The sequence below is a fragment of the Notechis scutatus genome, chromosome 5 (genome assembly GCF_049901735.1).
Source record: "Notechis scutatus isolate UNSWTSFEM ecotype Mainland chromosome 5, rNotScu1.2, whole genome shotgun sequence".
In the NCBI taxonomy this organism is placed as follows: domain Eukaryota; kingdom Metazoa; phylum Chordata; class Lepidosauria; order Squamata; family Elapidae; genus Notechis; species Notechis scutatus.
The window spans coordinates 18,231,104-18,247,151 of record NC_142013.1 but is presented as its reverse complement, the minus strand read 5'-3'; the positions used below and the strand labels follow the sequence as shown (position 1 = coordinate 18,247,151).

The 16,048-nt window shown below is 37.2% G+C and overlaps 1 protein-coding gene across 1 annotated transcript in view; it reads left to right on the top strand.

Moving 5' to 3' along the window:
- Positions 1 to 11,897, top strand: part of CWF19L2 (CWF19 like cell cycle control factor 2) — a 92,543-nt gene extending 80,646 nt beyond the window's left edge. Inside the window, exons 15-18 of the mRNA XM_087966218.1 lie at positions 3,481 to 3,636; positions 4,879 to 4,959; positions 8,680 to 8,781; positions 9,311 to 11,897. Coding sequence (XP_087822344.1) covers positions 3,481 to 3,636; positions 4,879 to 4,959; positions 8,680 to 8,781; positions 9,311 to 9,451 — 480 coding nt within the window. The 3' untranslated portion in view covers positions 9,452 to 11,897. The remainder of the gene's footprint in view (positions 1 to 3,480; positions 3,637 to 4,878; positions 4,960 to 8,679; positions 8,782 to 9,310) is intronic.
- Positions 11,898 to 16,048: the final 4,151 nt, after the last annotated feature.

The window sequence follows — 16,048 nt, the reverse complement described above, 5'->3', positions numbered from 1 at the left end:
CAAACAAACCACCGGGAGCCACAAAACCTGGGTGGGCATGGCCAACTCAACGTCAGTCACATGACCCCAGTCACTTTACCCCAGATTTTGTGGCTCCTGGGTGTTTTCTGTGGGAAATGGGTCTCTCTCCCTCCCCCCTCTATCTCTCCTTCCCTCTCATTTCTGTTTCTCTCTCTCTCTCTCTCTCTCTCTCTCTCTCTCTCTTCTTTCTCTCCCCTTCTCTCTCATTTATTTGTCTCTCTTTTTCCTTTCTCATTCTCTCCCTCCATCATTTCCCCATTTCTCTCTCTTTCTCTGTTTTTCTCCTCTTTTCTCTCTCTCATTTCCCTCTCATTCTCTCCCTCTCATTTCTGTTTTTATCTCCTTTTCCCCTCCCTCTCCCCCTCTTTCATTCTTTTCTTTCTCTCTCCCCTTCTCTTTCTCATTTGTTTCCCTCTCTCTCATTCTACCTCCAGCTCTCTCTCATTTCTGTCTTCCTCCCTCTCCTTCTCTCCCTACTCTTTCTCTCTCATTTGCTTCTCTCTTTTTCCTCTCTCTCATTCTCTCCCTCCATCCTTTTCTCTTCAAGCAGGGTAGCAGGAAAAGGGGGCTGGCCCCACTGAACCTCACACGACCACCCCAGGGATCAGGCTTGGAGAAAGCCGGAGGACCCTCACCAAAGATGCTCGCCCGTCTGCCAGTCAACCTGCCAACTCTGCGTGCCTTCGCTGCACTTTGGCCAAGCCCAGCCTCTAGCTTGAGGAGGGTATCCCCACTCGTGCGTGCCCTCCTGGCCTCGCAACAGCCTGCCAGGGGGTCACGTGAGAAGGAGGAGGAAGCCGCCACTGCAGTTCGTTTTTGCTCCTCAGCTGCAGGCCTGTCCCCCTTTCCATCATACTCTCCTCCCAGATCCCATTCCCACCCCACCAGCCCTTGTGTTAGCGAGATTGGTGTCGTCCACAGCTGGATTGGGCCAGTGGCTCGGGGCAGAGAGCAGGTCGCGCAACTGGGTCAGCAGGGAGTCACGGGAGAGGGCTCAAAGAGCTGCATGTGGCTCAGGAGTTGTGGGTTGCTGACACCCGGTCTAATCTATAGACTCAGTCCCCTTTTTAAAGTATGCCTTACTTAGTTTTTTTGTTGTATTTTGTTTTCTTTCAACACTGCCAATAACACTGTGTTACTTTACTGGAGAACCAAGCATCTTGGTAGCCACATCAGGCTATTCAGTTATTTTGTTTGTCATTGTTTCTGGTACTTCATGAAAATAAAAGATCTGTTGCCTTTCATCCTGGGATTCTTTCGACCATAACTTACGGCAGAACATATGCAAGTCCTAGTTTCAAACTGGCGTCTCTAGATAATAGTTCAAGTGACAAATAATGGATGTGGGTGGGGGAAACTCTGCATAAACCTCTGGAGTATTTCTGCCATTCAAACTATGTCATGTTTTTCTGGAAGGACAAGTAGTCTGATTTATTATAAGGCAGTTCGGACATTTACATAATTGTTAGCAAGAAAATAACGCAACCATCTGTAGTTAGGCTGCCATTATCAGATGTATTAGTATTAGATATTTTTTTATAAGAATGTATTGCTTTTCAGTTTGTTTTTTATTCTGTATGGATGTTTTGGCCTCAGCAGCAAATACAGACAGTTTCATTTGCTTCTGGTATTACAAAATAAATAGTTGCTCTCATAATTAAAAAAATAAAGTTTGAAACTGTATTTCATGAGTTAGTGTAGCATGCCTCCTCATCTTATTTGGCTTATTTATATTATGAAACGTGAGTTTTATAAAATATATGTGATGCTATACAATCGGCCTGTGATTCAAGCAAATACAGACTATGGTTATTTTGAGGACCTCAAGTTGTTAGCACTTTCATCTTCTTTATCGAATATTATTACAACATTTCAAGTTTGGGTTATAGACTCATCTTTCATTTACTGGAAATCTGGACTGTGGTTTCCACCTTTTCCATTTTTTTTTCCCTAAAAAGTCCCAGTTTACAAACACTAGGGCAGATTCAAACTGATTCTCTCCGTAATTCTTTGTGACATCCCATCCTATGCAGGAGAATGAGTGAACGTGAACAGAGGTCAGGTCTGTTACAGTTAACAGGTTGGATAAACCTCTGCAGAACAGAGATGAGAGATCTATGATTGCTTTTCTTTAAGGGAATATTATTATTGCACTTAAAGGTCAATAAAGCCTGATGAAAATGTCACATTTTGACAAATTATGTAATTGGAAGGCAAAGTGGAAGAATGGTGTCATTTGGAGTCAATATAAGACAAGAGATTAACTTCTGTGTAAATGCGCCTAAAGCAGGGGTCCCCAACCACTGGTCCGCGGACCGGTACCGGGCCGCAGAACAAATCCTACCGGGCCGCTGGTTTGCTGGGCGCCGCCATCTTGTTTTGATGAAAAGTGCTTCCGGTGAGCTTTTCCGGGTAAAAGCTCACCGGAAGCACTTTTTCATCAAAACAAGATGGCGGCGCCCAGCTGATGCTGGTACCGGGCCGCGGCATAAAAAAGGTTGGGGACCACTGGCCTAAAGGACCTCCTGTTGTTTCTATCTCCATTTATGTTGCCCAATAAATGGCGCTCTGCACCAAGGATTCCACAAGAAGTTCCTCTGACATTTTGCATATTGTATAAATATTTAAAATTACCCAATATGTTCAGTTATCAGTTCATTATATCTTACTTTGCATGCAGCAAGAGGCAAAATGTAGGAAGCCCCCCCCCCCTTCTCTCCAGATCAAAATATTCTTTATTCTTAATGTTAAAAAGAGACAGGATAGAATATTTCCCCAAAGGAAAAACGCAGAAAAATCTTAACAGAGGCAGAATGCAGCCCCAGTCTTCCTGCCATAGGAAAACAGCTTCAAGTAGACGAGACTCGTTTTTTGGAATGGAGATTTTGTATCCATTCAGAAAGACTGGGTCGATCTATTCATAAACAAAACCCCTTCAGCGACAAACTCCCACAGAAGGCTGGAGCTGATGGGATTAAGAATTTACATACCTCCACCCAAATTCTAAGGACAGGACATGACCTTTAGGACATAATAGGATTTACCCACCACCATTAGAATAGCAAAAGACACAAGACTCACTACATTGCACAACCCCCAGGAGCATCTCAATTACCATATCCCAGAACCCTATAAAAATCCATTCATTCACTCAACCATTTTGTCTGCCACTCCGGAAACATGCTGCTGTTCCTGAAGTTTCTGGAAACCAAATAAACAGACCCCTTTTCCTTGTAGCCAGCCTCCATTTTATTTCCAGCATTTTGTTTTTCCTCCAGGCTTGGAACCGGACTAGATTTTTCTTCCAACACTATGAAAAGCATAAGACTTCCTCAATTCACTGCAGACATTTGCACAGTCACATTGCCTAATAATGTTAAGGTTGGAAACTATTGTTTTCTTCTCTTTCTCTCTCTCTCTCTCCCTTCCTCTCTTCCATCCCACCCTTTCTTGTATCAGGTATTCAGAAAAACTTTGGTAAAGATGTTTGAAGCTGAAGAGTTGGATTGTGTCTTTCTGGAGACAAATTTAAGTATAGGCAAACAATACCACATGGTGTACGAATGTATTCCTCTCCCAAAGGAAGTGGGGGATATGGCTCCCATCTATTTCAAGGTAACATTTTTTTTAATATCTCTGGTTTTCTTTTGACCCTAAAGCATAGCCAAAACTAGTATAGGCATATCTCATTTTATTGTACTTCCCTTTATAGCACTTCGTAGAAACTGTGTTTTTTTTCTCCAAGACCTTCTATCAGCAAAAAGATTATTGTTTGCTGAAGACTCAGATGATGATTCTTTTTTTTCTTTTTCATTTTTTTAAGCAATGAAATATTTTTAAAGTATGCCACTGCCTGGAAATTGTTATATTAAACTAGCTGTGGAGTTGGCATTATCTGCTTTGATCCACTTCCCAGACAATCAAAGAGGGGAAAGCAAACTTTTCTTCATGAATGAGACCCTTCGGTAGAAGTGAAATATAGAATGTTGTAAAATGGAAATCAAATTTTTCTAAAGATGGATGATTTGAATATGTTGGTCCCAGCAGACATGTTGAACCCACAATGCCTTTTATATACTGTGTATTTTGAAGCAATTTAAATCGCATGTAAAGATATTAGTAAATATGGGAGCTTTTACTGACATGATTCTTTGGCTTGAATTTCATTTCATAGCCCTCCTCTTTCCCTTTCCCCTTTCCCTTCCTCGTTCCCTTCCCTTCCTCTTTCTCTTCCCCTCCTCTTTCTCTTCCCCTTCCCCTTCCCCTCCTTTCCTTTCCCTTTCCCTTTTTTTGATATGGTGAAAGTGACCCGTAAATAGACTTCACATAATTGTCACAATTATTAAGATGCAATAGCATGTATAATTCTGTAAAGTGAAATTCCTTATTTTGAAATAATTTATGTCAGATTGCAGTTAAACTGCAGTTCTAAAACAGTAAAATAAAAAGAGAAAGGTACAGAGTAAAGTTATTACTACATCAGTCTTCATTATGCTTTAATTTAATATATAAATTGAATTACCTAATTAATATGTCCTAATGAAATTTCTGAGAGCCAGTTTGGCATAGTGGTTAAGGGAGAAACCAGGAGACTGTCAGGCACAAAGCCAGCTGGATGACCTTGGGCCAGTCACTTTCTCGTAGCGCTATGAAAGAGACAATGGCAAACCACTTCTGAAAAACCTTGCTGAAGTAACTGCAATCTCTGAGAATTTGACACAATTGAACGGGGGGGGGGGAGTCTCCCTTCTGATCATAATTTGGGGGGTGGGGATTGGTCCAAATGAATTCTACTTTGTGTCATACTTCGCCATTTTGTGGACGTTTTGTATATTCTTGCAATATTTTTTTTTCCAGAAAGCTATAATGGAATCAGACGAAGAGTGGGCCATGAATAAAAAACTAATTAATCTAGGCTCAAAAGATGTTCGCAAATCGGTAAGCATTCCAAGCTCATCACTTTTAATGCAAAGCTGATTTCCATGTGAATGTGAGCGATGCTTTTAAAAGACAGCGCCTTTATAATAAAAGGCTACATAGAAAAATACATTGAATAAAGTTGGTGAAAAAACATATCTGAATTCCAAGGCTAAATCTAACCATAGTGACTGGTATATTTCAATGAAATTGTGAGAGATATCAATGGGAATGCTTTTTAATTATCTTGTAAGTTCTTTTTTTTTTTTTTAATAAAAGTTTTTATTGATTTTAACGACAAACAAAAACACAAAAACATAAAACATAACATAAAAACATCATCATTCTTCATATATTTACAGACAGTGTATCGGTTGGTCCACCACTCCTTTTTGTGCATCCATTTCATAGTCATCATAATAATTATATTACATAATAACTCATATTATCAATCAACAATTATATATCCTAATATCATTATTAAACAATCATTTGACTATAATTTTACTAATTCATACTTAAGCGAGATAACTGTAATTTAGTTATTTTACTTTATAACAGATCATAAAATCATACCAAATCTATCTTAATAAAATATTCTAAAAGTGTTTTCAAGACCAAGAAAAAATGTATATTCGTTAGTTCCTAAATTTCTAACTATTCTATTATTATATTGCATTATCTAACCATTGATAAAAAAGATCCCAAACTTCATAAAATTGTTTATCTTCTTGTTCTCTAATTTCAAATGTCAATCTACTCATTTCAGCACATTCCAATATTTTCTTAAATATCTTGTAAGTTCTTGAAGGTATTGGCTTTATTGGCAGATTTTATCTGCTTCAATTCCATATGTCTTACAAATGTAATTACTCTGTTGAATCCCATTAAGTTCACTAAGAGTTTAGTGAAAGATGCATGGCTTACATTTATATGCAGTGGCTTATGAAAATTGGGTTACACATTCAGTTGGAATAATTTGAAATTTTCAGCTAGAGGTTTGTTTCCTTCAGAAGAGCTATGATGCAGAATTGGAAAGAAAGGCTATTTTATTTTACTTTATTATCCTGCCTTTCTTCCAGGAATTCAGTGCTGCTTATATAGAAAACATCTTTCATCCCCTTCCTCAAATAGCTACTCTGTGAGGTATTTTGGACAAAGAAATAATGATTGGCCCAAAATCACCTACTGAGATTCCATGGTGGAAGCCAGACTTGAATGTTTAACTTTTCAAAGCCTCTCTAAGTTTGTAACCTTTAAATCTGTAATGTCTAATTTTAACTGGTTTTAATTCAGTTTTAACTCTGTTTTTATGTTGCTATATGTTTTTCTTTTCCTAAACCAACGAAAGTCACTTAGTTTAGGTGAGACGGGCAATGTAGAAATTGGATAAATAAATCTAGTTGGAACACCTAAACTACTATGTTCACTATCTTGGGTATGCATTACGTTGGGAGTTCACTATGTAGAGAAATCTAATTATTAGATCCATGTCAATCTGTCAACTGAAATGTCTCACCTAATGTTAGTACAGACCTAGCAGCTATTATTTATCTTGCTGTAACTCCTAATCCATAGTTCTTCAGGGCAACTAAGCATTGAGAAGCCTCCCTCCCTCCCTCCCTCTTCCTGGTTTGTTGGCAAGCTGAGAAGCGATAATAATTGTACCAGTGAACGCGCAATTTCGAAGCTTGACAATACATGCATGTACAGTGCTTAACTGAGGACTACCTGTACAAGCTTTGCCTTGCAGGAACTGAAGGACGTATTTCAACCCCAGAAAGCTCTTGATTGTGGAGGAATCTCCCTGAAAGAGATAGCTTTGCTGAATGAATGGATGTTATATTCTAGAGAGTTGCTTGACACTTCAGAATATTTTGGGGTCGGAGAAAGGTGAAGAATTACATCATTTCCTCTCTTGGCAGGAGGAGTCTCTGGACTCACATTGCAATGTTTGTATTTTTCACCTAGCCCAGGATTTCAATTTTTAACTTTTTAATTATTTACTTAACCATATTCACACAGGGTTGTCTAAATCGCTTACAAATTATTAATTCTGGATTTTTTGTTTATTTTAGAATTAGTGCTTCATTAAATAGCCCCTTGACTGCCTTGTGATGATATTCATATGATCATGGCAAGTGGCCCAAAGTGCTCTTTCTGTTTACCACTGTTTGTCTTAATGACAGCTTAAAATAAAGAAACAAATTTTTGCACATCACTTTCCTAACAGTTCTGAACAGTATTAAAATGTGTAGAATGAATTCGTGAAACTTTGTTATAATCACAACTCAGCAATATTACACATAAGATATGTAGAATTCAAAAACAGTGTTTGCACAATATCATGGCTTCCTTTATCCAAATACACTATTTTGTAGGAATGTTGTGAACAACCCATTGTTTTATCAGATAGGGCTTTACCTTCTGGTTCAGAGAATTTGACCAAATGTGTCATGCACATGTAAGTATGTCTATATATGTAATGCCTGACTGTGTCAGGCTTAGTCGAAGAATGACATAGCACAATCCAGCCAAAAGTTCAGTTCTTTATTTGTTTATGCACAGTAGATAGAATCTTGCCAGTCTAAACCCTTATTATTCTCATCCTAATGGACGTAACCTGAGAAATTTTAGGGAATGAATATTCTAACATTCTTCCTCTGACTCCAGCTCTGGGCTATGATGCCTCTTTTCTCACCTGTCTTGCTGGGAAATTGCTGCTTCACTGTAGTCCATCACAGTTTCTCCTCTGTAGCTACCAGTTTGCCCAGAGTGCCTGTTTAAAAGCAGGAGGAGATGCTGTAATTGCCTGAACAACGATTACTGGAAACAGCAATTGTTAGAACGCATCTAGTTTCTTCAACAATTCGCATGCTTGCTCCTCCAAGGAAATCTTACTAAACAAGCCTTCTAGCAAAGCAGATAGCAGAATGTTAAAGCAGGCCCAAGAGAAAGTTCTTAACTACTTAGGCAGTTCTAAAGTTGTAAGATACTAATAATTGGCTTGATACTAATGTTGAGTCTTGAAGTCCTAACATTATTGATTACTAAAAGTAGGCCAGTTTGCCATTTTACATCGGTAGCTCATTGTTTAAACAACCTCTCCTTGTACAGCATTTTAGTATTTCGTTGGTAGCAAAAGCTCTAATGAGAGGCCATGTGACAACAATTTGTCCTTTGGGGATTTCTTCCACTATGTCTCCCATTTGTCATGGGTTGTTAAGGAAATTAAGTTCACAGTGCTAAATTTTAGCTTTAGCCAAAAACAGACAATTACCTGCTAGGCTTGAATCTCTATCTTACATTGATCTTCTTCCACTCACAAGTTTGATCAGGAAATCAAACATGTTTGCTTACCTGTCTCCATCAAAGAATACTTGGAATACAGGTCAAACTCAGCTATATATAAAGCTATGTGCAATACAGAATATTTAAAAACTATATTCTAAAAATATGCAATATTTTAAATGTTTATATGTCTTCATGGACAAAAAGCAGCTTCTCTGGCAGCCTCCCTTCCCCAAACTCTTCAAAGAGCTTTAGAGCACCTATCCATTTGGGGATTTAGCTTGAGTAAATTTGGAAACTTTGGAATGGTTGAAACTATCTGAAGGTAAATAAATAAGCCAGCCTTCAATTTAAACATTTTAAAAGATTTGGAATTGAATATGCTTGAAAGAAACAATTAATGAACTGTCTGGATTATTATTGTTTTTTTATTTATTTTTTGTTATTTAGGTGCCAAAAGGTTTGCCTTACTTCTCTGTAGATTTTGGCCTCCAAGGTGGTTTCGCTCATGTCATTGAAAATCAATACAAGTTCCCTCGATACTTTGGAAAGGTATTAAGATTAATGCTTTCTATGTATTTCCTTAAGATGTAGGCCAAGAGGATTATACCCCACAGTTTTATAACTATATTCTTCAGAATTACCTGAGGATGTAAATGTTGTATCTGGGGTTTAATTGGTTGTTAAAGCTCCCACGATGCAAAGTGAAACTGCCGATAACTATTTCCTTAAAGAATATTATTAATGTGTTGTTGTTTTTAAAAAAGCTGTATATATTCTGTTCCTACAAGCGTTAGGAATAAATTTTATGGAATAACTCCAGGTATGTTACCTAGTTCTGTAGGGGATGAATTGAGAATTATTTTAGTTCAAATCCATATTCCACCCCCAGCCTCCTATGGCCTTTGGGAGATCTAGCATGCATAAAAGATTTTAATGTGGTAGCCAGTTAGATGACTCATCTCTTCTTAACATGCAAAGCTAGAATGATTTTCTTCTCCTGCTTGACAATCTTTGTTCGAACAGGTGTGGGTTTTTCTGGTTATTTTAAGAAAAATAATATTCTTTCCTATTTTGAAAGGAAATAATTGGTGGCATGCTAGATTTGGAACCACGACTTTGGAGGAAAGGACTACGAGAAAATTTTGAAGACCAAAGGAAGAAAGTGTTGCATTTTGCTCAGAAGTGGAAATTGTATGACTTCACTAAAAGTAAAGAATGAAAATATACTGCAGATGCTGATATATAGGATCCTGAAAAGTTAATGAACCATCACAATCTACAAAGTTCCTTTTGTGGAAGAACTCCTGCTGAAAATAATAAACATGTGTTTGTAAAGTGAACACTGGAAGGAATAATAATACCTTAAGGAAGACAAAAAAGTGGATTGACGCTAAGATATTTGAGTCATGTATAAATCATGTCTGATGTACAATATGTAGATATATGTTTGAAAAAAAAGTCTTTATTTTAATAGATAATAGATTAGCAATTTTCCTGCCATGTATTCTTTAATGTTTCGGTGCTTTACATTGTATGTAAGTCTTGTCTTGATAAAGGATATCATAGTGAAGAGATTTTTAAATACTGAAAATGGTGACATTTTTAATGCAGAACATTTAAAGTTTTAAAAATATTCTGTTTAAGTGTTGACAATTTGAGAAAGTTTAGTCTGCAGTTTAAAAGAAAACTGATGTAATGTAAATTCTTTTGAAAATAATGATGTAACTTTTGAATAAATATGTCCCAATCTTTAAACACAAAGTAAGACAATATTTCTAAAGTATTGTTTCTTTAAAAATGTCAGGATTACCAAAGATTAGGGAATTTTAATTCCTATTTTTTTTAAATGAAAAGGGGAGTAATTGTTCAAGATAGCCCTTTCTCCCCTAAAATGGACCCATAACCACAGACTTTCAGAAAGATAGATAGGTAAGGGTATTTTCTAAATTCAGAAGTGACCATTTCCAAAATGTTGCAAAGAAAAATGCAAGGAACATAAGACTGACAGGAGAAAAAAATTCCATATACAGAATTCTCTTTGAACTATGTGGTATTTATTTATAATAACAGGTTGGTATATTTTTTTTGGCTAACCTTTGCTTTACCCTGAGAACTATATAGTATAAAGAAGAATAGCTTGAGATTCCCTTTTGAATGTGGATGGTGAATTTTTTTTTTGAAAGTGGCTATGGGTCAGAGTATCCACTCTTTGGGATTATTGTGTGATAGTACAAAAGCATAATGAACAGTTGAGGGAGCTAGGTATGTCTAGCCTATTGAAGGGGAGACATGATAACTGCCCTCCAGTACTTGAGGGGCTGTCATACAGTGGAGGGAATTATTCTCCAAAGCACCAGAGGACAAGACAAGAAATAATGGGTGAAAGCTAGTTAAAGAGAGATCCAACCTAGAAGTAAGAAGAAATGTTGTGAACAGCTAATTAATAGAATTCAAGTAATCCTCGAATTACGACCACAACTGAGCCCAAAATTTATGTTGCTAAGTGAGACATTTGTTACGTTTTGCTTCATTTTTATGAGCTTTCTTGCCACAAATGTTAAGTCAATCACTGCACTTGTTAAGTTAATAACATGGTTGAGGAGTGAATCTGGCTTCCTCATTGATTTTGCTGGTCAGGAAAGTGAATCACATGATCCCAGGACACTGCAACTGCCATAAATATGAGTCAGTTGCTAAGTGTCTGAATTTTGATTGCATTGATCATGGGGATGTATTCAGAATTTTGCAGCGTTAATTCAGCGCCAGAAAAATAAACACAGATGGCTGATGCTTCATTTAATGTCTTTATAAACATAATAAGTAGATTTAACAAACCAGTTGTAGATTTCTCCAACATGGAGCAAACTCAAACAGAAACATATTGCAAGTAACTTCAGCAGAGCAGACAACAGTTTCACTTTAGTTCAGCAAACAAGCAGAGGAGAGAAGCAGTTTCATCTTCAATAGACAGACTCAGAGCTCAACATAGCTTCAGAACTGCAGAGCTTAATATAGAGCCATGCCTGGGCTACTTCTAGTTTCAGTTTCCAGCCTAGGCTACTTCTAGTTTCAGTTTCCAAAACAGTCCCCATTGGCTGACTTAGTTGCTATGCCTATTCATTGGCTGACCTTGTTACCAAGCTCTATTCCAGTTCATGAATATACTCTGACAGGATGCTGCAGTGGTTGCAAGGATGAAAATGGTCATGTCCCTTTTTTTCAGTGCTGTCGTAACTTTGAATGGTCACTAAATGAACTTTTATAAGTCAGACTACCTGTAGCTTACCTCCCTGTGAATGCTCCATCACTGTAGGTTTTCAAAAATCAATTGAACAACCATTTGACTGGAATGGTATATAACAGTTTTGGTGAACCTTTTTGGCACCAAATGCCGAAACAGGAGAGTGCTGGAAACCGGAAGAGCAACTCCCCGGTGTGTGTGTGCGTGCATAGGAGCACCGGAAACCAGGAGTGTGGCTACCTGGTCTGATTTCTGGAGCATGCCGGAAACCGGAAGCTTAGATTCCCGGCGCATGCATGCGTGGCGGGGACCTGCTCTTCCAGTTTCTGGTGCTCCCATGCGTGCCAAAAACAGTGCCTGGCGCACCCGATGATTCTATGTTCTATTGTATTAAGTCTGCATTAAATGATGATCTAAGCTCAAATACATTGCATCTCTGTTTACATTTGTCCTATATCTGGCTACAGTTTAATGACTTGCAGTTTTTCTTTTATGATATGAAATTCATGTCTCTGTACTAGGACAATCTGGACTGCAACTGAAAAATGGAAAGTTACTTTTTCATCATGTAAACAGTCATTGCCCTAACCAAAGTCCAGCAGATGTATAAGCAATTAATTTAACCCTAAGGAAATATACACTAGAATCTCAATTTTACACAAACACACACAGTCAGTGGACTTTGGATGAAACAGACAAAATCTGAATGTGGAATGTGTCTCCAAACAATGGATAAACCTCATTGTTTGACTAATAAATCTGGACAATGCTGGTAAATTTTACATACATTCAGATTTAATGGCCATTTGACTTTAACAGATATCTGTTCCTCCTGCACACAACTGGTTATAAAATCAAGATTGTTATTACAGTAGATATTAATAGGACCTGATCCAAAAAGTGAAATGGAGAAGCTTTAGTTCCTTCTCATTCATATTTGGTTTTAAGGTTACATCCTGGCTACCTTTAATGATGATACGAATTTATATTTTGAGTTTCACTGAACAAAATGAATCACATTAGTTGTTCGATATGTACCAACTATATTTCTCCCGGAACTTAGAGATAGGTGTTTCGTAGGTTTCTCTTGGAGATTTTTGGGCTTGTATTATGTTTGCTATACCATCCACTTTTTGATTGGTAAACTTTCACGTTTCACTGTTTTATATACTGTATATTCACTCAGAAATACTGCAAGTTTTTCAGTGGGATGTATAATCTGATTTGATCTCGACATATAACAATGTAAATTGAACTCTAATATTTGGGGTCTAAGGTGTGCAAAAACAACTTTATCCATCACATTTCCAAATGTCCTAAAAGATTTTAGATGCCTCAGAGACAATTGGGCTTGATTATGTATGGCATAAGATTTATAACTTTTTTTATGATGGATCAAAGAATATCAGGCTGATTTCTTGCACAGTATTTATTTACCTAAGAGTATGACATATTATACATAGACTTGCAATATATATTAACATTTTATCTAGATTAAAAAACACAATAAAATATAAATGTTAAAAAGATCTTTATTCAATTATCAATGTCTACGCCATCTATCCATTGAAGCACAGCATCATTTATTTCAGACTAGTTATATACAGTATATAACTGTCATTAAGAGAGAGAGAGATGATAGGTAGGTAGGTAGGTAGGTAGATAGATAGATAGATAGATAGATAGATAGATAGATAGATAGATAGATAGAGTAAATGCCCTCAGCTTACAACTGGTCACAGTGTGATCTACAGTTTGACATGGGATCCTGTAGTCACTGAGGAGAGGATACTATGCTCTATTTGTACAGAAAGTCCTGGCAGGTGCCAAATGAGGTGTGAATTCTGTTCAAGATTCTCCATTGCTGGTGGGGTGCTTTAAAGCCTGGTACCTTTTTTGTTGGGTCATTTGTATGTCCTATGTCTGGACGTTGAGCAACCGAATTGGCTTTACATTGGGAATCAAAGTTGTTGAGCAGATGTTGTGCAAGTGCCAGTGGAGGCTTCCTGGATTTGAGTCTTCTGGTGGCTAAATGAGGAAAGTCGGCATGCACCAGTAGCAGTGAGTTGTTCATAGTTTTTCTATATTCTAGTGCATCTTGCATTTGTAAAGCTGACTGTGCTATATGGCTCAGAACAGGAAGCCAGCAAATTGGAGTGGTTTTAATATATCCACTTATAATCTTCATGGTGTCATTGAGTCTGGTATCTAGCTCAATATAGTATGGCCATTGTGCAGGGGCAAGGAATTCTCTTTATTTCATTTATTTATTAACAAACATTCCATTACATTACAATGAGTATTTTATCTATCATTTTGATCACACTTGTTTCATATTTTTGAAGTTAATTTCTATTACTAATATAACAATACTATCTTATGTACCCTTGCAGAATCCCTCTTTCAATTAAGTTTTCACCCATTATCTCTGTGTCTTCTAAATAGGCTTATACCTTTAATCCTTGTACGTTTCCCCTGTTTCTTTATATCCTGTTTCTGTCCTTTATAATTTCTTTTCCTTTCCCTCTTCCCCCTCTTCTTCTCCTATCCCTTTTTGACCCCTTGTCTCTCTAATTCTGATTCTCTCTTCTGTAATCTTCTGTTTCTTCCTAATGTTGTAATTACTTTTCAAACTATTCTTTTTTTTTTTTGGTTGTTTTTTCAGGTCTTAAATTTTTTACTCTCTTTCCCCCCTTTCCTTTCTTTTCCCCACGTAGAATTACTTGGTCATTGGCTTCTTCTTTGTCCCGCCCTTCTTGTTATACAGGCATTTCTTGTTGTTTCTCATAGTTCCAGATTTCTATTTCTAAAAATTGAAATACGAAGCCAAAAGAACCTCTTCCTTCTTGTGCATCTTCTTTCTGTTTTTTAAGTTCCATTTTCAGTTCTTCCAAGAGTGATACCATTTTAAAAACTTTTAAACAACACCCGATTGATTTTAGTCCTTTAGATCCAATAACCAAAAATCCAAAAATCACCAAGTAATCCAAATAATCCAAAGCTGCTGCTTCTTGCTTACTTTTTCCACTTTATCTTCCTGGGGTTCTATTATCTTGTTACAAAGTTTCAGTTAGAATATATCCTTTAGGAATCTTGTTAAAGTTTCACTGTTAATTCCTTTCACTTCCAGGTGGTCTTCTCCATTTTTCCAGATCCCGCCCTTTTGTTTTTTCCTTTTCTCTCCTTTCCTTCTTTTGAAATTTTTTGAAAATCCAGAAATCTTTATTATCCCTTTGACATTTTATTTTCAGCTTAAATGCCTGTTAATGTCAAAGTGGATTTTTGTCAGTTTCTTACTTAAATCTCTTAGCTGTCAATATGGGGAAGGAAAGAAAAAGAAACCAAATCCTTTCCCTTCCCTCTCTCATTCGCCACTTCAAAATCTTCTTTGGGAGCAATGTTATTCTTTATAGTTCAAATTCCTGGGTACCTTATGTTGTTGCTTTTTCAGTTCAACCCAGTCAGCCAAAACTTTCTCTTATCTTCCTCCTGCACATTCTTTTCTGGTTGAGTTCTTCTTTGAGGTGGCCATTTCTGACCACCGCTGAAACCGCCTTTGGGAAAGGGAATAATGGCCAGCTGGGGAAGAGAGATGCGGCTCTCCTCGACCCTGCTGGCGGTCTCCCCTCTCTTCACCATCTCTACGGGGTAGCTTAGCTCTGAAACCAACCGGCTCGGGGCGCTCCAGCGGCGAGCACAGATCGAAACTGCACACAATTGCGGATTTTGGTCCGTCACTGAAGAAGCTCAAACTGGAAGTCTGTCTGCCAATTATTTCTGTTAGAAATTGTCTATACTATATGCTGCTAACAAATCTTTATTCCCACCTAGCTCTCTGGAAGATTTTATTTTTATTTTTTGTTTATTACACAAAAATGTTTCCATTCTAAGCAAACTTCCTGTTTCAAGCTTCAGCATATTATCTCTTCACGCACTCTGAAAAGAACAAGCAGAGTCCTATGGAAATAAAAAGTTTCAAGGCTGATAAGGATTCCTTCGTGTAGTGTGGTTTGGAGGTCAATCCTGGGCCACTTCGACAGGCTGAGATGCCAAACACGCTTTGCTTCCCTGTGTGACCCTCTCTTATTTTAAGATAAAAAAGTGTTCCTAAATAACAAATGAGATATAAAACAGAAGATAATGGAGAATGCAAGCTAAAGAGGCATTGATGTTTGAAACCATCAGGCAGCGAAGTCCCACAGTGCCGGCTTTATCTGTATATTTACAAAATAGATGATTACATAGTCATCCATTGCTATCTTTTCCAACGAAGGTTAATTTTCAAAACATAAACCAATATTACTTGAATCATGGATTCTGAAAGAAAAAGAAAGAAAGAAAGAAAGAAAGAAAGAGAGAGAGAGAGAAAGAAAAGGGAAAGAGAAAGAAAAGAAAAAAACAAAATAGAGAAAGAAAGAAAAAAGAAAAAAAGAAAACGAACATTGTCAGTACAGTTCTAATCTTCATGCAGTTTTAATACATTGTTTTTGATAATAGTCAAGCTGCTTTTGAAACTCTAGAATCTTTCAGACTTTGAAAATATCAGAATTGTTTATGTCTTCTAAGTACATCTCA